A 24,769-nucleotide genomic window follows, 5' to 3' on the forward strand; every position below is an offset into this window, starting at 1 on the left:
AGGGTTTATTGTCATCCCAAAACCAGGCCAATTCTCCAAGTGGAACTGTAGTATAGTCATCCTACTGCGAACAAAAACCAGCCCAGGACAAGGAATAATGACAAGGGCACCAAGAGCTGCTCTCTTCAGCCACAGAGCATCGACATTTCTAAAACGGCCGAATGTAAACTTGGAATTCTGAGAATCATAGTGTGGTACAGAAAAGTAATTATCATAGGTCCTTTTTTCCAGTATTGTTTCCATAGCTGCTTACCCAAAGAATTTTCTGTTTTAAAGTAATTCTTTTGGTGTTGCAGTTAAAAATGAGAAACAAGATTTTCTTGGTTTTTTACTTTAAAATTCAATGTAAGTTAAAACATATATATATATATATATATATACATATATATATATATATATACACGCGCGCGCGCGCACACACACACACACACATACATAGTGTAAAATAATGTTTCTTGAACAAAAATACCCTCAAAGTTCAGTTGTTATAAAATAGTACTTAACCATTGTTTTTTTTTGCACTGTTTTTTTTATACTTGAGGTGGTAAGACAACCTAGGAATGCACTCAGAGAGTCATTTTTCTGACTTCATTATATAATTCAGGAAGATGGATGCTGCAATTATAGATTTGTTTTAAAATTTGCACTTAATATAGTTTAATACTAGTAGAGTACTTTAATTATGGGTAAATGGACTTCCCAGCAATGCTAAGTTGTGGAGATAAATCCTTTGTATCTATTAAACCTTTATTTTAATAATAATGTTTCTAATTGCAATCAGTTTTGTATTATATGTATAAATGTAATTCAGTGATTGGGGAAAATGGTTTTCACCTAATAATTTTCATCATTTGAGAAAAACATTAATTATTAAACTATTTTAAATATGAAGCTTGTTTAGTTTCTGTTAAATTGGCTCAATTTTGTTGAATTAAATGTTTGATTGGTAATAATTTTATTACATGAACACCCTGTCCTCTTTAGGTCTGCAGCTATTCATGAAAACTAAATTCTAAACTCAGAACTTTTAAAGACCTTTGTATGTTTTGACATGAAATCTTTACAGATAAGTTTACTATTCATTTTCTTTGTCTGACAACATTAATCCTTTTGTGCAAAGATCTATAATCATAGGCAACTACATATGTCTTCTAGAAAAGGTCAGCTTGCATTTGAAAACCTTACAGAAATCTAAGCATGATAAAGGATTAACCAAAGGTGCTTTTTCATAGTAATCAATCAAATGTAAGATGATCCAAGATGTCTGATTATATTTCTCAGGTCTAATTTTTTTTTCTTTTAAACCAATTAATTTGCATACAAATCGCCCCTTTATCTCAGGTTTTCTCCAAACTTATTTGTATAATATCCTCTAGAAAAACTGTCACTCCAACAATTTGCCAAGCAGAAAAATATTCCTCATTAAAAAAAGTCTCATACAATATACCTTTTTGGGTGTTTATTTGGTGAAAACCTAAACCATATGAAATTGAGTATTTTCATTTGATGTTACTAGGATCATTTATCACCTGAAATGAAAGTTAAAAATACCTAGAAAAGATAAGATTAATTAAAAGTACAGGATGTGTGCTGCACAGTAATCTTTAAAATATGGAATAGGGCATAGTTTTATGTGATTGTTTCGTTGGAGTATTATCACACTAGGTCCTAAGGGCTAAATACCCTAATGCCCTTGATGGATCACAAGGCCAAAGATTTGAGTAAATCTCTCATTTTCCTCAAGAAAAAATGTATAGACCAGATAGTAGCTGAGGAACCTCACCCTACTTCCTCTTCTCACCTGTGTGGATAACTTCCATTGCAGAATGGGTAAACTGCTCACTCTCAGTCCTAGGATGTCTGCAAAACATAGACTATAGTCATCTTACTGAAGTTCCATGTCTGAAAATCAAGAATCTAGATATTCAAAACTTGAGCATTTTCTTTAAGCAAAGACCAGAATGAAGGTTACATAAATATTTAATATATGTTGTACAGGTGGATTGATTACAATTACATCTGAGCATTACAATACTTACTACACACTTTGTCAAAAAGAGCTACTGTGAAAGACATAAGAAGAATGGAATGATTATTTGATATTTCCTAGCTTCTACCGAATGATGAACCATGCACCACCAACATTTTAAGAAGCAAAAATTAACCAACAAATTAAACAAAATATTAAGTGTGCAAAAATACTTGACTCTTCTTAGAAACCTAACTTGGTGTCTTGGGGATATTGTTTCTTTGTCTTAACTGTATTCCCTATGCATTTGAGGAAATCACAGGTGGAAAATCAAATGATGTTCAGGAACAATAATTATCCCTATTAAATGCTAAAAATGTTGGCTAATTGACCCTGTGGTTTTGTGAACTTTAATTTCTTAAGGTAGACTGTCTACTTAAGAGAACCATGGAAAGTTACAGGTAGTTGTTTGTGTTCTACAAACTCAGGAATGGGGACTACTCATTCACACAATAAGGATTCTAATGGGCTGCATGCTGACTGTTTTTAAATTGTTATTTTGGGGTATTTTGTTGAATATTTCCCAATTACATTTTAATCTGTTCAACATTTTGGATGTGTTGTGGTCAACTGATCATGTGTTTTGATACCTCTACTTTACAGCATTAAGACAATTGGTATCTTTTGTGAGATGAAGGATGTTGATCTGGGAATGTTACTTGCCAATGATTATATTCAACTTCCAAGTGTTAATTAATATGCCAGTTTTCTTTGTAAACAATATCCCTAGTTCAAGCCTCATTTTTCTAGTTCTTTCATAAAACTGATCCCTAGTCAAAACTGCAATACGTATTAAAAGAAATTTTTAAAGCAGTCTTAGAGAATTTTGTATCTCTCAATACATTATTATAGACCATCAGAAGGCTCAGCCTATGGATAGTTCTAGTTCTGATAGCTAGAAAGTATTGAGCTAAAATTTATATCCTTATAACTTCCACTCATAACTCCACTGCATCAGGGTACAGGCCTAACTAATATTGTCCTCTAGTGTAAAACAAATTGAATCTAATCCTTACCCCACTTGTATACAACCATTTAAATTCCCAGTTTATTATCCTAGTATTTACATCTTAAAAGGGGAAGGGAATAAACATTTGTCTAAAGAGCCTGCTATTGCCAGGTACTATGCTAAGCATGTTACAATTATCTCATTTTGATTCTCACAACTTGCCTGGGAGATATGTGCCCAGAGGTAGGCAGCAGATAAATGACTTGTCCAGTTTCAAAGCTAGTAAAGGTCTGAGGCTGTACAGAAGTTGTGGCTTCCTGACTGCAGACTCAGTGTTCTCCTGCACCACTGTATATACAACAGCAGGATAAATGCCTGCAATATTAAATCTGACTCATTTTAGGCACAGAGGTAAAAATAATTACTCTTGATCATTAAAGGCATAAACATTTTTTTTTTTTGTAAGGCAATGGGGTTAAGTGGCTTGCCCAAAGCCACACAGCTAGGTAATTATTAAGTGTCTGAGGCCGGATTTGAACTCAGGTACTCCTGACTCCAGGGCCAGTGCTCTATCCACTCCGCAACCTAGCCGCCCCCATAAACATTCTTAAAAATGTACTGCTCACACTAAAAATTAGAATGAGGAAGGGATATAGAAAAAAAGGGTTGAGGAAAATAGATGTATTTTTTGAGGGATAAAAATTGAGTGTAATTATTCTAAAATTTAAGACTATTCATTTGATCAGTCTTTTAGGTTGGCTAAGACCCTTTGATCTCACTGTAGAACCCTGAAATCGGTCCCATTTCTGAAAATAGATTAGGTGAATGTATATATCTAGTGAAGGTAGGAGAATGTAAAATTGAATACAAAAGCAGTGCAGCAGGAATAGCTTTGGATTCTGTTCCTAGGTAGGTTATTTACTCAACCTTTGCAATCCTGAAGAATTTCCCTTTTTACCTCATTCATTTCACCTCTCAAGTGAGGGGATAAAGCAAAATAATTTCTAAGATTACTTCTGAACTAAAAAACATGTCATAAATTTGGGGATCTCCTTATTCAGTAACTGAATATGAGGTAGCATTAGCTGAATGAGCATTAGGATTTGGATCTGAGAACCCAGCTCAGCTATTTACTTTGACTAATTTATCTTTCTTCTCTCGACTTCATTTTCTTCCTGTAGATTTTGCTTCTATTTGTAAATCCTGAAATCCTAAATCCAATGAAGGATTCCATTAGCTACTCTAAAGGCATCCATAAAGTTCATTGTACAGAATAGGAACATTGTTTTGATGAGTTAGTCACAATAGAGTTTTACTATAGTGATGCTGTAGATACTTTCTTGTCACTGCAAATTGGATTGGAGAATGGACATATCATTAGTAAGTGTCCAGGTCAGTTGTCAAATCAAAAACAAGGAAATATCCACTTAACCATACGTGAGCTGAGGAGAACTAAATAGGTGCTGGTATTTTCGTTGCTTCATGCCAGCACCTTTTCATCTGGAGAAGCATTTTGTCAAACAAGATAGCCCTAACTTAGTGTTTGGTATATAATGTACCATAATGAATCAGTTAAATCCTTTGAAAAGCAAACTACTGTTTACCTCCTGCAGGAAAATGGTTCTTGTACTTCCTTCTTGACAGTTTTTCCCAAAAACTAGTGGGTAGGGGCAGTTAGGTGGTGCAGGATATAGAGCACTGGCCCTGGAGTCAGGAGGACCTGAGTTCAAATCTAGTCTCAGGCATTTAATAAGTACCTAACTGTGTGATCTTGGACAAGTCACTTTACTCTTGCCTTGCAACCCCACCCCCTTCCTCCAAAAAACAAATAAAGCTAGTGGATAGTTTTGTCTTTTGAAGCTAAAAGGTAGATTAGTCATGCCTGTTTCTTGGGACACCAGCATCTGCAAACAACATCTTGATTGATTTTTTTTGACAGTGCTACAGATACTTAGATGTTCACCATCATTCATAGTAAGTGGTTCTTAACCACTAAAGCTAATGGATGTCTTCTCAGAATAATGTTTTTAAATAATTGAAAAAAATGTTAACTTCAGTTAGAGGTTAGTGAAAATAAAAAAAGCATTTTCCCCAACCAAGTTCATAAATCCCCAGTGAATCCCAGATTAAGAACCCTTTGTTTATATAAAGGATGAGAATTTTCTTAATTATGTTTGTTAAGCACCTCCCATATGTCAGACACTGTGCTAGGCTCTGGTTTAATAAAAATGATTTTCCTAGATGGTAACCAGCCTTAGGACAGATTAACATAAACCAAGTCCTAAAGAATTCAGCTGTCTTTCGCTTCAAAGCAGTAGGGATGTGGGGATTTAGAGAGGACCTAATCCTAGCTTTAAAACCTAGTAACTATGACAATGATCACTTAAATCACTTTCTGGGCCCCAATTACATCTATAAAATGAGGAGGCTGGACTAGATGACCTCTGAAGTCCCTTCCAGCCTGCTAAGATCTCTAAGACCCTTCTCTATTGCTACTGGTCAGAATCCATAATTAACTCTTCCAAATTACACATGCATACAGACCTCACAATCTAAGACTTATAAACTTTATTTAAAGTAATTAGCTCTGACCAGATAATGAAGGATGAGCAATATAGTGTAATAAGAGTAAAGATTAAATTATTTTTAATCCCTTCTCTGACATAAATTAGTTATGTGACCCTTACCCCCTATACCTAATCTCTAAAATAAAAATACAACTAGGGACTTTACAAATGGGATCAGGTAGTGCTATAGATAGAGAATTGAAGCTAGAGTTGAGAAGAACCGAGTTAAAATCTGATCTCAGACACTTCATGGGCAAGTTACTTAACCTCTCATTGCCTCAGTTTCCTCAACTGTAAAATAAGAATTATAAAAGCATTTACTTCCCAAGGTGGTTGTGAGGATCAAATGAAATGTTATTTGTAAAATTTGTAAACCTTTTAAAGTGTTAGCTATTAGTATTAATCAGCCAACAAGAGATATTTTTTGAGATTTTACCTTAAATTATACATGGACTAGACTATTGAAGACCTAAGAAAAAGAAGTTTCTTTCCCTCTTCTCTTTGTCCTCATGTTTCACCAAAAAATAAACAAATAAAAACCAGTTGCTCATAACCCTTTAAAGTGAAAATGCTATCTCTTGCTCTAGAAAAGGGGATCCTGAATGTCCAGATATGTACAAAGCTTCACTATAATTCATATCAATTCATATACAGCAACCAACTGCACTTCAGGCTGCCAAGTGCTACTGTCACCTATATCACTGGTTGCCAAGACATTGCTCAAGTGCTTTAAAATTTGCAAAACACTTTGTACAACCCCCTTTGTACCTCACAACCATCAGAGGTATTTCCATTTTATAGATCAGGAAACAAAGATTCTCAGAGAAGTTAGGTGATTTCTCCAAGGTCACAAAACTATTAAATTCAAATTCTGATTAAACCCAACATTTCATCTACCAAATTATTCTTGAGCATCCTTAAGTTTTCAGAGTAGGATATTATGGTCACTTCAACTACAGTTTAAGAAATTTTCAGGCTTCACCAAACTTCAATTAAATATTATAGAAAATATGAGTTGATATTTCAATATAAATTAAAAGAGTAAAAGAAATTCAGCTGCATGGTTTCAATAGGCTCCTCTTAATTTATGACATGGATAATTTATACTGCTCTTGGATCTGGTGTCTGTAATAGTTTTTTTTAATTCCTGCTGATTTTATATCTGGTTTCTTTGCATATAATCTGGTTCTAAAAGTTTTCCTACTTATTAGTTTGAAGTTTTAGGAAAACCAAAAGCAGCCTTATCCTTAACACAAGCCACAACCCTGCAGAACATGGGAAACAAAACACAATAAATTTATCCTATTTCATTGTTCCTCTGCCTTCAGTTAACCAGATAACTAACAAAACTTATATAATATGCAGAAATAAATGTTCATCTAAAATCAAGGTTCAAAATGACTTCTTTTTCATATAGTATCTGAACTGAATTCTCTTCTCTTGATATAATTATCAAACTTTCTTTTCAGTGTTTTAACCTACTGAGACTCTTCATGTAAGTGTTATTTCCTCATGGACTAGATTTCAAAGTACTGTGAAAAAATATTCATTTGATTTGGATTACCATAGGTAAAAAATAGAGGTTTCAAATTTTAAAAAATATTTATGGCCAAAAAGAAATGCACACATTCCAATAGCATCCAAGTAGGTATTTCTATTTAGATAAACATTAAGATAGAATTGGCTCAGCTATCACATTTCTTATCCATGGATTTGGCCAAAACTGTCACTGGGGGGGAGAAAAGCACTGGCTGTTGGGGTCAGGAGACCTGGGTCTGAGTCCCAATTCTGCCAAGCCATTGCACTGATGATCACAGTCTCAGTTTACTTAAAGGAGATAAAACACGTGTTAAACACTTTACTGCTCAGTTGTGAGAAAAGTGCTTTGTAAACATCAACCTGTTTTAAAAGTTACTGTTATCATAACAAGGGTTCAGTATTCTTTACAATGGAACTTTTGATATGAGGAGGAAGAATGAATTATATGCCAGGCTTCATATGGTGTCTAACACTGCCAAAATGTAAAGAACTGAAATTGAATTCTGGCTTCCACTGGGATAGTTGTGAAACAAGGAAGAATCACAGCCTGTTTAGTGTTGCCCCTATCAATATAATTTCACAACAGTGTCACTAATACATTACAACTAAAAAGTGACATTATTCAGCTACTCACCTGATATACCAACCCAGCATTACCCCCCTGAGCATGAGCCCCTTGCTCCTCATCATTGCAGCATGTTTTCATGACATCCATAATGATGGCAGGCTGGATCTGCCTGAATTATGGTTTGTTTTTAAAGAAAGATTAACTATAAAAGAAAGAAAGCATTTTATCTTCAATGTGGGAAATGTCATTTTGGGATCAATGTGAAAAAGCCTACTCTTGTCATATAAACACAAAACTGGAGGGCTATGCCATATTTAATGGTTATATGATTGTACTTACCCAAATTTGCAGAATTGTGTCCTCAGCAGGAAACAATGCATTTATCCATGAGAAAGTTTTTTTTGATTTAGTACTTTAAAGATGTCAAATAAAACAAAAATAAACATTGCTCAAGTCCTTGTGACTGTCATGTTTCATTACTTTGTATGCTACCATAAACTATAAGACTGAAGGGATTCACAAGGACACAGATTTTATCTTTAGAATTAAAAAAGTCATAGCTTATTATTCTTTAATATAATCAGTTGTTTCCAATAACATAATACATAAAACGTTAACAAAAGAGTTTTGCAGTTATTCAAATATTACTGTTGGTAATGTTCTAATAGCTTAACATTTTCAAACAAAATGAAGTTATAAAATGCACATAGCACAAGAAGACCAAGATATAAATAATACATAATATAAAAACCTTCTTTACTATTTTGACTTTTGTATAAAAAAATTACAAAATACCCTCCTCCCTTCAAAAAAAAAGTCTTAACCCCACTAAAATGAAATAAAAACCCTAGAATTTGATGCTTTTCACAAATCCATTCACATGGAAAATACAGTACGTGCATTCAGGTGCCAATACAAAGCGCATTTCTGATCTGCTAAACATATGACGTCTTTTCAGGAAAGTTTCAAGTGGTAACTAAACATAGCCTTTAACCATCTCGGGCCCATATCATGAAGGTCCCAGAGCACTTCGGGGAGCCTCCAGGTAAGGCAGGTCACTTGTCTGCTCTCCAAAGCCCCTCCATTACATCCCAGAAGCTTAGGTGATTGATTGATTGTGTTTCTGTGCTTCCATTCATGCCTGGTTTTATAATCCAAGTTATCTGGAAATGAGACAAGCTGTTCAGTATCCTCCAGTTTTTCTTTCTATCGTGGGCAAATGATATTGTTTCATGTTAGACTTAATATCCTTCTGTGTATCTGTCTGTTAAAAAAATTATAGAAATGTTCAAGTAAAGACTCACATGCTCGGAAAATAGTTTGATAAAGAATAAGTCAGAACCAGTACCTTCTTGTTTGTTCCAATATATTTCAGAGGTTTTAAGATGGGTACTTTTCCACTTGTCCCAGAGCCACTAAGAACAGCATGCAGATTAGGACTGGTGTAGGCTGAGAGTTTGGTCACTCCAGAGACCTTCAGTTTAGGTAGTTCTACTGGACAGGAAGCTCCCTGCCTTTCTGAGTGTTCTTCAACTTGCTTTAAATACTGTTTGTTTAAAACACACATAAAAGTCATTTTAGTGTGATTTAGACAGAAGATGAGGCAATTTGGATTTCAATCCAGAGTATTTTATAGCTTTGTTACCTTGGACAAGTCCTTTCTACTCTCTAAGCAACTGATTCCTTGTCTATAGAGTGAAAGGACTGATTTAGAAAATATTGCTCAGGTCCTTCCTTTTAAGCTGTCTCGTTTTATGGTTTCTTCAAATAAGTGATTCTTTTTTTTTCCAAGAAGCAATATTGCAGTCCTTTGTGTTATGTTATACCCAAATGATTTTATAGGCAGGATATGACTATAATTGGACTATGACTGATCAGTAAACCAAACCTGTATTGTCTATCTATCCAGATGAAATGAGATGGTACAATATAATCAGAAAAGCCCTTGGACTTATGGATGACTGTGGGGATGATCAGAAAGATAGCTAGATCTCCCGTATATATAAGACCAAAGAAAGATCAATATGTCTTTAATCAATGATTACCAGGCATCTTCTTCACCCAGCCCAGATTTGAAAAAAGATAATCAAGAAGCCTTGCAGGTACAGAAAAGTCAAGGGGAGGCACAGGTAAATAAGTCAGGAGCCTGCCAGCACCCATTTCCATGGCTGTCTGTCCTGGTATAGTGAGCCACGAGCACTCCCCGACTGAAGTTCTGACTACATGTCACAGGTTGAAAGTTCTCGGAGCAAGATCATTCCCTGCTACCTTGCCCTTCCAGACTTCTCTGTCATGCTTAGGAAAAAACTAATCCTGAAAGATCCCTAGGGCAAGCAGTAGACAGAGCACTGGCCCTGGAGTCAGAAGGATCTGAGTTCAAATCTAACTTCAGACACTTAATAATTACCTAGCTGTGTGACCTTGGGAAAGTCACTTAAACCCACTGCCTTGCAAAAACTAAACTAAAAAAAAATCCTGAAAGATTCCCACAGCTCCTCTCTCTGCTTAGATGGTTCCTCCCAGAGTCACCATGCAACGATGGAGGCTAGGCCAGACCTCTCTTCATTTTCAGCAGGCTGCCATCTGGACTTCTCCATTCTCCAACTACCTTCCTTTTATATTGTCTCCCTAAAATTATAAGGTAAGCTCCTTGAGGGCCGGGATTGTCTTAGCACCTTGCCTGGTATTTAAGTAAGTGCTTAACTAATTGAGGAACTCACTGCAGAGAACTCTGCAGACCAGAGGGCCCTGCAGTGGCTGCCTTTTATTTTCTTCTATTTGTTTTTAATATTATTATTATTATATTTTTTAAAGTCCTATGTGGTGGTCTTCAGAGAAAAGAGAAGGAAAAAGAAATACACCTAGAAAGAAAAAATGAGGTAGAACATACCACTTCTAATATTTGAGTTATCTATTTATTAAGTACTCTTTGCCAGGTACTATGTTAAGTGTTGAATATACAAAAAGAGATACAAGATAGCTCCTACCCTCAGGAGCTCACAGTCTACACAAGGAAGGAGTGAGGGGAGCCTCATTCAAATCTGATAGAGAAGAGTTAATAGAAACAGAAATAGCTAGTTGGCTCAATGGATAGAGGACCAATTATGGAGTCAGGAATATCATTTTCCTGAGTTAAAATCTGGCCTCAGACACTTACTACTGTATGACCCTGGGCAAGTCTCCTAACCCTTTTTGTATCAGATTCGTCATCCATAAAATGAACTGGAGAAGGAAATAGTAAATTATTCCAGTATCTTTCTCAGGAAAACCCCAATAAGAGTCACAAAGAGTTGTACAAGACTGAAATGACTGAATAACAAATAGAAACACAATACAGATACACAGAAAAGTTAAATAGAAAAATATAAGGATAGAAGGGAGGCAGAGTCAGAGAGAAAATAGAAGCTAAGCAATTTTCAACTTCAGCGGTTTGACTGAAAGAAGAATTAGAAGAAAAGAAACAGTTTAAAAGTAAGGATATCAAGATAGAAAAGATAGAGAGGAAGAGCAATGGAACATAAGTGGATTGCTTCAATTGTAGATCACTAATGTTGATCACACTATTTTTATCTGCTTTTTTATATAGAGGGTGGCTAATGTTAAAGAGGAAAAAAATATAAGAAGGCATGATGTAGGGCAAATCCAGTTATAACTTTGAACCTGATTGTGAGAAACTCACCCATGAAATAAAAGAGATCAGAATCCAAAAATATACTGTTTGTAAGAAACAAAGATACACATAGCATTAAAATGAGAGGCTGGAAAAGGATTTATTATATTCCATGTAAACTCAAAAAAGCAGGAATAGCTATCATGAAAGAAATGAATGGAAACTATGATATCCTAAAAGGCACCATAGAAAGTAAAATAATATCATTAAACTATATACACCAAATGGCATGTGTACAAGAAAACTTGAATTATAGGAATCAACAGAAAAAATAGGTAACTCAACCATCTCCTTTTAGACCTAGACAAATCTAACAATAAAAATAGACAAGAAAGAAGCTAAGGACAGGCCCTTGAAATTTTAGAAAATATAGATATGCTGGATCTCTGACAATGAGTGAATGAGAAAGATTAGATAGAAAGATAGATACATAAATACAGATAGATATTTTAACTTTTCATTTAAACTGCATTGATTTTAATCAATAGATGGATAGAGCACTGAGACTGAAGTCAGGAATAAATGATACAGATGTACAAAAACAGACTTTAGTTGTAGCAGAGAATTAAGGGATGATCACCAAATGAAAAACGACTGATGGGCAGGTAGGCGGGGCAGTGGACAGAGCACCAGCTCTGGAGTCAGGAGTACCTGAGGCACTTAAAAATTACCTAGCTGTGTGACCTCGGTCAAATCACTTAACCCTATTGCCTTAAATAAATAAAAAAAAACTTTTAAACAGCTGAACAAAATATAGTGCAAGTAGTTCTTGGTTTATATAAATATATATACATTACAAAAATTCAATTCTATATAAAGAATTCTGAAAGCCACGTTCCAAAAAAAATACCTATGTTAACTTTTGCTGAATAATTTTCTCCTTTTTCTCTCCACTCCTGGCCCTGACTCAGTGCTTCAAACCTCTACTCCCTCCTTCAGAACCAAACAAATAAAAAAACCTTCCAAATGAAAACAGAAGAGACTATTGTAGCTACTGCTAGGTTTAGCTTGAGACCTCCAGGCAGCTCCACTCTGTCCATCATTGTGTCTGGCCATGACTTTTCTTCCGTCTGTTGGCACATGGGTACCATGTTTATCCCCAGACCCTTCATATTGTATTCCTGTCTGTGTCTGTGTCTATGTCCAGTCCTCAAGTGTCTTCCCTCTAACTGTTTTTCCTCAGTTCCACTCAGGCCCCTACATGACTGTCCTCAGCCTCCACATGTTCCTCTTGTTCTGGTTTCTCTATCACAACCTCTTCATGTCTTTAAACTGTGTATTGGCCCTTGCTTCTACATGTACACAGTCCCTTTCCTGCTTCCTTCTCTCCCTTCCCCACATCCATGGGTAAATTCACATTACATAAAATCACTTTACACAGAGGTTTGCAGAATAGTCTATTTATGTAAAGTGAGAGTCTGTAAATAAATGTAATGGAGTATTATTATGCATAGGAAAAATGAAATTAATGGATTCAGAGAATTCTGAAAGACTTGGAATATATGAACTGATGCAGAATACAGTGAGAAGAATAAGAGTATTTTTTACAATGACTAAAAGAATTGTAATCAGTGCAATGAATCAGCTTTGATTCCAGAGGACCAAGAATGAATAATGGTACCTGACAGAGAGATGGAGGGCTAGAGGTACATAATTAGATAAATACATTTTTGGACATGGACAATGTGTGGATTTGTTTTCCTTGACTAGAGGGTGTTGTGTTTTTTTGTTTGTTTTTTAATTTAGGAAGAAATGGGAATTAGTGACAGTAATGCCAAGAAAAAGAAGAAAGAAAAAGGTCACTGAAGTATTTTTTAAATACACAGAAGAAAATTCAGGAGTAGATAAACAGAATAGCTTTGAAACAAAATTGAATTTATTATATACTTTTTAAAGGTATACATAGTAGAAATTTGGGTTTTCATAACTATCCTTTTTTATGTTCTTTGTATAAGAAATTTTCACTTAAGTTATGTCTGTCAAGTTCAGAATAATAAAAATTTAAAGAAAAGCAAAAGCACTGGTCTAGGAAGAAAAAGATCTGTAGTGAAGGTCCAGTACTACTCTTTAAACTAGCTTTATGACCTTGAGCAATTTCATTTTATCTTTGTTCAGCTATTATTATATTATTTTACAATTAAAGACACTAAGGCAGACAGAAGATAAGAGATTTGCCTAGGATCATTCAGCTAATAAGTGTTTGAGTTTGGATTTAATCTCAGACCTTCCCAACTCTCTCCACACTAAGCCACTTAGTACATAGGAAGGGAAATGTATAATAATGTTAGATAGATTGGACCAGGTTGTAAAGAGTTTGAAAAGCTTTACAGAAGAGTTTATATTTGATACTAATGGTAAGAGGGAGACAACGAAGTTTATTCAATAAGGCAGGGATTTGGTTGGGTCTGCCTTTTGGCAGCTGTGTGGATGAAGGGTTAGCCTGGATAGAAAGTAGGCAATTCAGTTTGAAATGTCTAAATAAGCAGATTAAGTGGGATTAGAAATCAGTTGTGAGGATGAAGTGGCCTTTTTAAAGCTATGGGCCTGGCACATCATAGGCACTTCATCAGTCCTTGTTCTTTTCCCTCAACTTTCTTCATTCTGTGATCAGGTCAACTTGGCCTTCTCTCTCAAAAGTTTATAAGCAGAAGTGGGAGAGGGCTGGGCTGGAGAACAAACCAAGAGGCACTGCATGAGGGAAGGTGCATGGTCTCGCTACTGCACCACCACTTTGTCAATGATCTCCTTTAAATTTGACACTTAAGACTTGACTATTCTATTTGAAATGCCCTCTAACCTTTCCACACACCACCATGCTGCTACTAATGAATACATGATCAGAGGATAGCACTGGCCTCAGAATGACAGGAGCACTGCTTTTGATCTGGACTGGGCAGGTGATCCTTAACCTCTCATGGCTCCAGGAAGTTCACTCTGACTCAAAGGGGCAAAACAAGGGCTGACCTGCATTGGCAAAGGGAATTTCCTCAAGAGCTCTCCATAACCTAACCGGATTCAATGCCCCCCCCCAAAAAAAAGATCACCATAGTTTTGGGGGATTATTTTTAGCTGCTTTTCTCTTCATACTGTTAACTCATCAAATTTTTAGTCTAGTAATCCTCTAGATTTCTATCATATACACAGATTCCTGGATCTCTGAAAAGTTAATTGAGGAAGGACATAGCCACTAACCAAAGGTGTATATTTGGTCACAAAAAATAGCAGAGTACTTAGCTATTTAAACTGGACAAACAAATGGCAAAAAAATGTTGAGGAAAACAAGGTGGTATAAAGAGTACCACCCTTGGAATCAGGAATCCCATGTTTGAATTTCAGCTCCAACATTATCAACAATTCTTTACATAAGTCTCGTTTCCTCAGCTATGAAATAGGGACAAAAATACTTGTGGTACTTGATTCACTATGTTGTTATAAGAAAAATATTTTGCAAGTCTGTAGAAATGAGCAGCATATTTTAATAATCAAGCATTAATGAAAATTAAAACTCACATATTGCAAATTCAATCTCTTTCAATGTTTCTAAACCAAAGACTGACTTTAGTGTTTACTTCTATAAATGAAGTAATATCTCTGGAATACTTTGTAATGGGAAAGTTGGAGATTAATGCTTGCATAAGCTTCTAGAGAATTAAAACCAGAAAACAGATGGATTTTCACTAACTCTAATGTTCACATTTAACATCCTCTCCTTTGCAACTTAGGAACATTTTCTCTATGAAGGAGGATTTAGGAAAATTTGGATGAAATGTACCAGTGGTTCTCTAACTTTCAGGCAAAAGTGCTAAACTTCTCTGAAGCTTAATCAGAAAGTAACTGCCTCAGCCAACACTCCATTTACATATATACTCTCCTACCAAAAAGTCCCTAAAATTGTCATCAGTTCTAGATTCTTAGGTTCCAGGAAAGAGACATGTATTATTATAAACAAATACTTCCTAGGGGAAGTCAGGTGTGAAGTCAAGATCATAACAAAATTTTTTACCTGCTTTTTGCCTTCCTTTGAAATTCGCCACACATTTTTGAATGGTTCTGTTTCTCCCAGATGTTCTGTCGATCCTGCTTTCCTGCGGGCTACAAGAGCTTGCTTCTCTGATATCCTATGATGAATAAAAATGTAACCATAGCTTTGTGTTTTTTCCTCTCTTAAGATATGCCTATTTACTTGTTGTCACCATCTACTAAGGAACTATTATCTTTCCCTAATTCACTTATTTTATTTTAATTGTCTGAACCATAGAACTAGAGATAATAATATATCTATATGCTCAGGTATCCCTGGAAAAGTTAACACATTAAGCTAGGCAACTACATAATTACATGATGGTCTTTGACAAGCATCTGTTTATACTTTAATGATAAAGAGATGAAGCTGATTTTCATATTTATGTGTAGAATAAATTTCATTACCTTAGAGTCATACTACACATACATAATTAATCTTTACTAAACTAATACATTCAATTTTTTTAATTTTAATTTTTTGGTTTTTGCAAGGTTTAAGTGACTTGCCCAAGGTCACATAGCTAAGTCAGTATTAAGTATCTGAGGTCAAATTTGAACTCTAGGGCCAGTGCTCTATCTAGAGTACATCCAGTTTTAATTATCTACATATGAATTTTCTACAAGTTGCTAATACTAGACTGACTTTAACCTGCAAATTGGTAAGCTATAGGTTATTAGAAATTATAATGTTTTATAATCTAAAGTAAAAATTAAAATATTATGTTAAGGATTCTTCCACTGTCTAAAACAAATGCATTTCTAAAGTTTTAGGAATAGGAGTTTCCATTATATTTTTCCACTCCCATAGAGATACATCAAGTGACTTAATTCAGTAAGAACGCTATTACTAAGTCTTAGTATCACCTGAAATGGGAACTTTTTGTCTCATGGAAAATATGCTACAACTCTCATTTTACATTAATACCACCACTTTGGGAGCCAATTCACTGGAAGAGGACCAAAGTAAGAATTTTTAAAAGCCTCAACTCAGCATATCAAATGCCAGGTTGTAATCACTGCTTTCAGGAAACAACATACTCAAATAAATCCAAATAGCAGTCATCTGCCCCTTAAAAATGAGCTGTGTGAAAAGCTGCTACCAAAAGGTACTTTAAACATGCACTGTTTTGAACATGACTCAGAAATCAGATGATAGAACCATGGAGGCTGTAGAAACCTCAGAAGCCTCTGGTCTGTCATCCCTAACTGGTAACCCCAGGAGACATCTTGCCCCTGAAGGCTGCAGTAGGCACTGCTTATACAGTGGTGGTGGTGGTCCTCCAGAAGGAGACAGACTCAGTACCCACAAAGTTGTCAGAAGCCTACCTTTGTTCTCGGAAGTAAGAATGCTGCAGTGCCTGATGGGCACTGATTCTCTCATCTGGGTCATATTCTACCATTGCATAGATCAGAGAAAGGCACTGAGGGGACAAAGTCGATGTCATCAGAGAGATTCCTGATCCCTTTTTAAAAGGAAAATCAAAACTCATAGCTCTTGACCTGTGTTAAAAGCCCAATGATAATAAACAACAGTGTCATCATTGAGAGGATTCAACTGGTAAGCTATCACATCTCCCAAGAGATGGTTGTAGCTTCACAATTGCATTGGTTTAACATGGCAGAAAAGATTAGAATTATAGGTCATAAGACCAGAAGGGACCTTAGAGATCACTGAGTCCAACCCTCTTGGTTTACAAATAGGAAAATTCAGATCTAGTTCACATAGCATATCTATGACAAAATTGGAACTCAAACACAGGTCTCCCAACTCCCATCTCAGAGCTGAAAGCCCAGTTCAAGAATGAATTTCAAGTTGTTTGAAGGAAGATGTAATATTAAAAATGTATAATCAACAAGCATTTATTAAGTACTATGGAATAGACACTGTCCTAAACACTGGAATTGTTCCTGCCATCAAAAACCTTTTGTTCTACCAAAAATGTCATGGAATGATAAAATAATTTTTAATCAAAATGCTAGCCCAGTCTTCCACTAAATGCAATGGTAACATACCTTAATGAATCAATTTTAAAATAAATATGAATTTGGCTAGTAGTTGTAAAGAAAGCCCACAAAAAAGTAAATAAATACTTCCTCACAAGCTAGTAGGGGATACTATGAAATATAAATATAAAAATATAGAAATATAACTGTACATTATAAATAGCTGTTGATGCTTAAACCATAATTATTTTGATTCCTCAGTATGAGGAATGAGTAAATGTATCCCAAGTCCCTTTACCTTCCAGGTTTCTTCCTTTGTAAAATGAGGAGGTTGAACTAGATGTTATCTGAGACTTTTATAGCTATAAAGTTTTCCTATTGTCTAAAAATTTCTGGATGTATATAACAATTTCTATCAAAGGGTCTCAAAGAATAATATTTACTACTGACCATTTAAACTTGTCTCTGATTTTCAAAGGGTCCCCTGATAAACCAAAATCCTCAAGAATATGCTGGTCAAATTCACCTTTAGTGTATTCCTTAAAAACTACACATTCTATGTAGTAACTTTGCCTATACAGATAGGAATTGCTATTCTTATAAAACATTAGGAATAGTAAGATCAACAAAGAGAATGTATCAAAAAAACAAAAGTAAATTAACAAATAAGGTCTTTGTCTCTACATGTTTTTCATAGGGCAAGCTAAAAATGGTCTAGGAATATAATATACCAATAATGTTAGACTAATAATTACAAAATTTTAAGTACAGGTTCATAAGCAAAAAGTACCATGTGCTTACTGTTTGAATTTGGTAAGAGTTTTCCGAGGAGGTGTGCCAATAATATCATGGATTTTGGAGATTTGATCCAGTTCATTAGCTCCAGGAAACAGAGGCTGTAAACTGAAAAAATGTGACAAAATGGTATCACTGGTAAAATGGGAGAAACATTTGGAGTTCTAGTCCCACTTACAGGTATGTCTATTACTAGCATCTCCTGGACTCATCTAACCCTTTCTATGAGTCCATGGACTTCAGATTAAATAAGAATCCCATATCTAATCCAACCCTTTCATTTTAAAGATGAGAAAACTAAGGCTCAGAAAAAAGAAGTGAACTTGCACAGGATTGCAGATAGAAGAGTCAGGATTTGAACTCAGTCTCCTGATGCCAAGTTTCATGCCCTTTCCTTTACACTATGCTACCTCAAGGATAAACACTTAATCTAAGTCTCAGTTTCCTCATCTAAAAATAAACATTTAAAAAAAAGAAAGGGGAAAAATAAATATTTAATTGCATTGCCTAACTGGAAGGTTGTGAAGGACAATACAAAAGTATGTAAAAACATTATATACTCTATAAACAATAGCTGTTGTTATTAACTGTCTCATGGCACTCTTAAATAGGCTCTGGACTTGGGATTTCATTAGTGTAAAAGATTCTAATATAAGGAAACTTCCTCAACCAATCTAATCTCTGCAACTTGTAATCTTAGAGAGGTTATGTGACTTGGCCAGAGTCTCATAAACTGTAAGTATCATATACACTGTAGGTATCATACACTGTAGGTATCTACCTGAACCCAGATATTCTTGGCTGAAATTATCCACTCAGTCACATACCTAATTAGGGTTCAGATCAACTGATGATATAAATGCATATGAAAAGTACTTGGCAAATTTTCAAACAAGAGAAACTATAATTATTGTTACTTCTAAATTTATTAAGAAATTGCCCTAGTGGGACAACTAGGTAGCACAGTGAATAAAGCACCAGCCCTGAAGTTAGGAGGACCAGAGTTCAAATCCAGACTCAGACACTTAATTATCTAGCTGTGTGATGCTGGGCAAGTCACTTAACCCCACTGCCTAGAAAAAAATAAATAAATAAATTTTTTAAAAAAAGAAAAAAGAAACTGCCCTGATTAATATTCCTTAATATCCATTTCTTCTTTCTAATACTGTTTTCTCCAGTCACTCTTATTTTTCTCAATTACCACCTTCGCTATTTTATCCACTGTTCTCTTCCCCTCACCTTTCACCCAAATTCATCTAGTCTATTTAACAAAGCTAAAAATGACCACCTAATCCTCATCAAGAAACCCAACTCCAGGGAAAACTGGAAGTTAGTATGGAAGAAATTTAGATTAGACCAACACCTGACATCCTTTACCAAGATAAGATCAAAATGGATACAGGATTTAGACATAAAACCAATATTATAAGCAACCTAGAAGATCAAGGAGTAGTTTACCTGTCAGATCTATGGAAAGGCCAACAGTTTATGACCAAGGATGAGACAGAGATCATTAAAAACAAACTGGATAATTTTGACTACATTAAATTAAAAAGCTTTTGCACAGACAAAACCACTGTAACCAAGATCAAAAGAAATGTAGTAAATTAGGAAACAATTTTTGCCAACTAGTATTTCTGAAAAAGGACTCATTTCTAAAATATACAGAGAAGTGAGTCAAATTTTCAAAAAAAAAAAAAAACCAAACCATTCTCCAAATGACAAATGGTCAAACGATATGCAAAGGCAATTTACAGCTGAGGAAATCAAAGCAATTCATAGTCATATGAAAAATTGCTCCAAATCATTACTTATTAGAGAAATGCAAATTAAGGCATCTCTGAGATATCACCTCAAACCTCTCAGACTGGCCAATATGACCAGAAAGGACAATGATCAATGTTGGAAGGGATAAGGGAAATCTGTGTCACTAATGCATTATTGGTGGAGCTGTAAACTCATCCAACCTTTCTGGAGAGCAATTTGGGATTATGCCCAAAGGCAACAAAAATGTGCATATCCTTTGACCCAGGCAATACCACTACTGGGTCTATACCCTGAAGAGATGATAAAAAAGGGGTAAAAACATCACTTGTACAAAAATATTTATAGCAACCCTGTTTGTGGTGGAAAAAATCGGAAATCAAGTCAATGTCCTTCAATTGGGGAATGGCTTAACAAACTGTGGTATATGTATGTCATGGAACACTATTGTTCTGTTAGAAACCAGGAGGGATGGGAATTCAGGGAAGCCTGGAGGGATTTGCATGAACTGATGCTGAGCGAGATGAGCAGAACCAGAACATTGTACACCCTAACAACAACATGGGGGTGATGATCAACCCTGATGAACTTGCTCATCCCTTCAGTGCAACAACCAGGGACAATTTTGAGCTATCTGCAATGGAGAATACCATCTGTATCCAGAGAAAGAATTGTGGACTTGGAACAAAGACCAAAGACTATTACCATCAAATTAGGGGAGGGAAAGTGTTATATTTATTATATAGTTTTACTATCTCATACTCTATTTTTCTTCCTTAAGGATATGATTTCTCTGTCATCACATTCAACTGAGATCAACATATACCATGGAACCAATGTAAAGACTAACAGAATGCCTTCTTTGGGGGTGGGGGGAGGGAAGCAAGAATGGGGGGGAAATTGTAAAACTCAAAATAAATAAAATTTTTCTTTAAAAGAAAAAAAAGGAACCCAACTCCAGTCTTAACACCCCACCATACCAAGTCATGGCACCAATGTTCAACTGTTATCAAGAGGGATATTTTATTGAGTGTTCCTGGGCCTAACTTTCCATAGTATCCCCCACCAGCCTGAAGACCACTATGGTGATCTTCATCACTCCCCCTGCCACTTCACCCAACTTCTTTTCCTTGAGTAGCAGATTCAGCTTGGATCTAATGTAGAGACTTCATCAGAAAACCAATTTGCAAGTGGTAGGGGTAGTACAGAATAAAATGTGTTATTATTGTTGCTGATAGTAACAATAATTATCATTTCTATAGTGGTCTTTAAAATTTACATAACGTTTTCCTCACAATAATAATAAAGTAGACAATGTAAATATTTACTCTATGAAAAGCATTCAAAAAGTCATCATTAATGGCTGTGTCAAATTGGCAGATCTCCAATGAAGCATCCAAGGTATCTGCTTGGCCTTTTATTATTTAACATTTATTAATGAATTAAATAAAGTCATGATTACTTCATTAAATTTACAACTCTAGGGGCAGCTAGCTGGAGCAGTAGATAGAGCACCGGCCCTGGATTCAGGAGGACCTGAGTTCAAATGCAGCCTCAGAAATTTAATAATTACCTAGTGACCTTGGGTAAGTCACTTAACCCCATTGCCTTGCAAAAAACAAAATAAATGCATACAGAATAAATAAATAGTCATTTGACGTGTGGAAGGCGGGCCCTGATATTTGGAGAGATGAAAAGACCTCATCACAGTTGCTTTGAAAGAAGCAGCAGCTTGAAATTCTAAAAGCACAGTCTGACCATCAGGGCTACTTGCTGATTGAGGGGCTGAGGTAAGAAAAGAGGAAATTTCAAGTCAAAGGGTAGATCAATAAATAAGGAGTTACTAAACTCCTGATGTAATCTATATCTTATGTGAGGTGGTAATAACACAAAGACAAAAGCGAAACCATACACTGCCTGAAGGAGAAGGCACTCACAGCTGAGGAGAATCAGGAATAGCTTCACATAGAAGATGGCTTTGAAATGAGTCTTGAGGGACGTTAGAAATTCCAAGAGCCAGAGGTAAGATGGGAAGTGCATTAGAGAGAGATGGTAGCCAAAGCAAAAAGTTCAGAGATGGGAGATGTAAGGTGTGTAGTATTAATGAAGAAGAGGAAGGAGAGCTGGATGGATCTAGGTGGGTGCCAGAACCTGCTCATATCAGCTTTGAAAAAAAACAATTGCTAGATTTTCAGTATGAGTATTTACACTCAGAAATCAGCAAAACTACAAATCTGGACTTGATTTATTATTTTGTTGACTGTCTAGACCAATTACAGGGAATGTCTGACCAGCAAAATCATTTGGTCTGATGCTGTCAAAGCAGCTGTAGATAGGATTCAAAATTCAATAAATCTAGGAAGTTTTAGGGAAGAATTAATTAATTAAATATTTGACCCAATATAATAGGCTAATTTTTAAGTTTTGGCCCCTGTTCCCCACCCCTAGTCTAGACTCAAGATAAATGACAGAGAAAGTGTTTATAATGCAGAGTAAACTTAAAAATGTTCTGTGCATATATATCCGCCCCCCCCCCCCAGAAAGCTAGTTGCAAACATTTATCATCACATCTTTGGCCAGATCACAGAATGTGAAAAGTCTCTAAAAATAAAATGGACTGTGTTGTGATGAGCTCCAAATGCTAAACAGAAGAGTTTCTGTTTGATGCTTTAAAAAAGCATATATTGAATTTTACTGAATATGGTGATAACTTGTGTGACAAACATCTAAAACAGTGAATGACAATGTCAGGATCTAGAAAGCTCTTGCTTGACAAGCCAGAACACTGAGTTAAATCTAACAAGATAAAATTCAATAACAATAAACATACAATACTTAAGTTTAAGAAAAAACAAAAAACAGCTAGGTGGTGCAGTGGATAGAACACCAGCCATGGAGTCAGGAGCACCTGAGTTCAAATCTGGCCTCAGAGACTTAATAATTACCTAGCTGTGTGGCCTTGGGCAAGCCACTTAACCCCATTTGCCTTGCAAAAACCTAAAAAAATAAAAAAAAAATAAGAAAGTACTGGATGAAGGAAGTATGGTTAGAAAGCAGAGAATAAGGGAAAAAATCTGGAATTTTTGTGACCTTATGGCTCAAAGTGAGACAGCAGTATGATGAAGCTAATTTGGATTTTAGGCCACATTAAGAGAATCATATCTTCCAGGGACAAGACCACCAGTTGAATGCTATTAAGTACTATTGTTCTATAAGAATCATGAGCAGTCTACTTGAGAAAAGCATGGAAAGACTTAAATGAATTGATGCTGATTAAATGAGCAGAACCAGGAGAACATTATATACATACCAACAGCAACACTGTGAGATGATCAACCATGATCGACATAGCAGTTCAGTGATCAAGGACTATGCTGAGAGACCAGTTAAGGAAAATGCCATCCACATCCAAAGAAAAAACTATGGATTTTAAATGTAGAGCAAAGCATACTATGGTTCACTTTTTTAAACTTTTGTTTTTTTCTTTCTTTCTCATGTTTTTTCTTTTCTCTCCTTGGTTTTAGTTCTTCTTTCACAGCTTGACTAATAAGGAAATATGTTAAATGTGATTTTACATGTACAACCTCTATCAGATTGTCTGCTATCATGGGGAGGGAATGGGAAGAAAGGGTGGTGGGAAAATGTGAAACTCAAAAACTAAAGAATGAATGTTGAAAATTATCTTTGCATGTAATTGGAAAACAAATAAATAAGGAAAGAAGATCAGTTAAAGGAACTGAAGGTATTTAAACTAGAAAAGAATATTTGGGGAAAGAAGTCATTTTCAAATATCTGGAGGACTGCTATGTAGAAAGGCTTGCTCTCTCTGTTTGATCCCAGAGGGGGCAACAAGGAAAAACTGGAGAAGTTACAAAGATAAATTTAAGTATGATTAAAGGAAAATCATCCAAATGACGGGAACTGTCTCAAAGTTAGAATGGGCAACCTCCAGGACCCTTCAAGTTGAATATGGATGATGGATCACTTATCAAGTATGCTACAGGGCAATTCTTTGAGCATGGGTTAGACTAAACAGCTGCTGAGTTCCCTTCCAATTTTAAATTTTATGATTCTATAAAGTTCAGAGGTGAAATAATTTGATCAGATACAGAGCCCCTAAACACCTCTCACTACAAGTTTTATCACTTCTGATGCTATTTTCTCAGAGTGTCACAGCAAGCCCCTGCTAACATTAAAATCTAGAGGGATTGGTGAATTCTCTATGGATCTACATCAATCCCTTCAACTAAATCCCATTAGTCTTCCTCAATGGAATTATTCCTTTCTGTCTACAGAGTTTCTTTTTGTGGCCTTTCTCTTCTCTATCAAAAACTATTAAATAGGAATCATAATTCATTACTTTTATCTCAATAACTAGTTCTTCCCTGTTAGTTAAGAAGTCATATCATGGACTTGTTCATATCAACAGGGCATCAATCAAGCACAATTTTGGGATATCTGCGATGGAGAATGCCATATGTATCCTGAGAAAGCATTGTGGAGTTTGAACAAAGATCAAAGACATTCTATGTACCTTTAATTTAATTTTTTAAAAGATTGTCTTATGTAATTCTGCTATATCTCATACTATATGTTTCTTCTTTAAGGATATGATTTCTCTCTCATCACATTCAACTTAGATCAATGCATACTATGAAAATGATCTAAAGACTAACAAACTGCCTTCTGTGTGGGTGGGGGGGAAGGAAGCAAGATTGGGGCAAAAATTGTAAAACTTGGGGCGGCTGGGTGACACAGTGGATAGAGCACTGGCCCTGGAGTCAGGAGTACCTGAGTTCAAATCCAGCCTCAGATACTTAATAATTACCTAGCTGTGTGGCCTTGGGCAAGCCACTTAATCCCACTGCCTTGCAAAAAGTAAAAAAAAAAAATTTAAACTGAAAATAAATAAAACCTTTCT

At 35.5% G+C, this 24,769-nt stretch overlaps 2 protein-coding genes across 10 annotated transcripts in view; one reads left to right on the forward strand and one right to left on the reverse strand.

Annotated features, from left to right (window-relative positions):
• Nucleotides 1-20,702, forward strand: part of WDR20 (WD repeat domain 20) — a 97,974-nt gene extending 77,272 nt beyond the window's left edge. For all 6 annotated transcript variants that reach the window (XR_012473833.1, XR_012473834.1, XR_012473835.1 and 3 more), the window contains one exon: nucleotides 3-20,702. Coding sequence is in view for 2 of the 6 variants with exons in the window: in XM_074213132.1 (XP_074069233.1) it covers nucleotides 3-56 (54 nt within the window). In the remaining 4 variants the exon portion in view is untranslated. The remainder of the gene's footprint in view (nucleotides 1-2) is intronic.
• MOK (MOK protein kinase) overlaps nucleotides 477-24,769 on the reverse strand; it is a 125,157-nt gene continuing 100,864 nt past the window's right edge. For 3 of the 4 annotated variants that reach the window (XM_074213136.1, XM_074213139.1, XM_074213138.1), the window contains 5 exons: nucleotides 18,091-18,192; nucleotides 16,672-16,845; nucleotides 15,326-15,440; nucleotides 9,001-9,198; nucleotides 477-8,858 (listed from right to left, as the gene is read on the reverse strand). In XM_074213136.1, coding sequence (XP_074069237.1) covers nucleotides 8,607-8,858; nucleotides 9,001-9,198; nucleotides 15,326-15,440; nucleotides 16,672-16,845; nucleotides 18,091-18,192 — 841 coding nt within the window. In that variant the 3' untranslated portion in view covers nucleotides 477-8,606. Of the gene's footprint in view, nucleotides 8,917-9,000; nucleotides 9,199-15,325; nucleotides 15,441-16,671; nucleotides 16,846-18,090; nucleotides 18,193-24,769 lie in introns of all 4 variants that reach the window. The other variant, XM_074213137.1, reaches the window with a different exon arrangement.

The sequence above is a fragment of the Macrotis lagotis genome, chromosome 1 (assembly GCF_037893015.1).
Source record: "Macrotis lagotis isolate mMagLag1 chromosome 1, bilby.v1.9.chrom.fasta, whole genome shotgun sequence".
Lineage (NCBI taxonomy): Eukaryota > Metazoa > Chordata > Mammalia > Peramelemorphia > Peramelidae > Macrotis > Macrotis lagotis.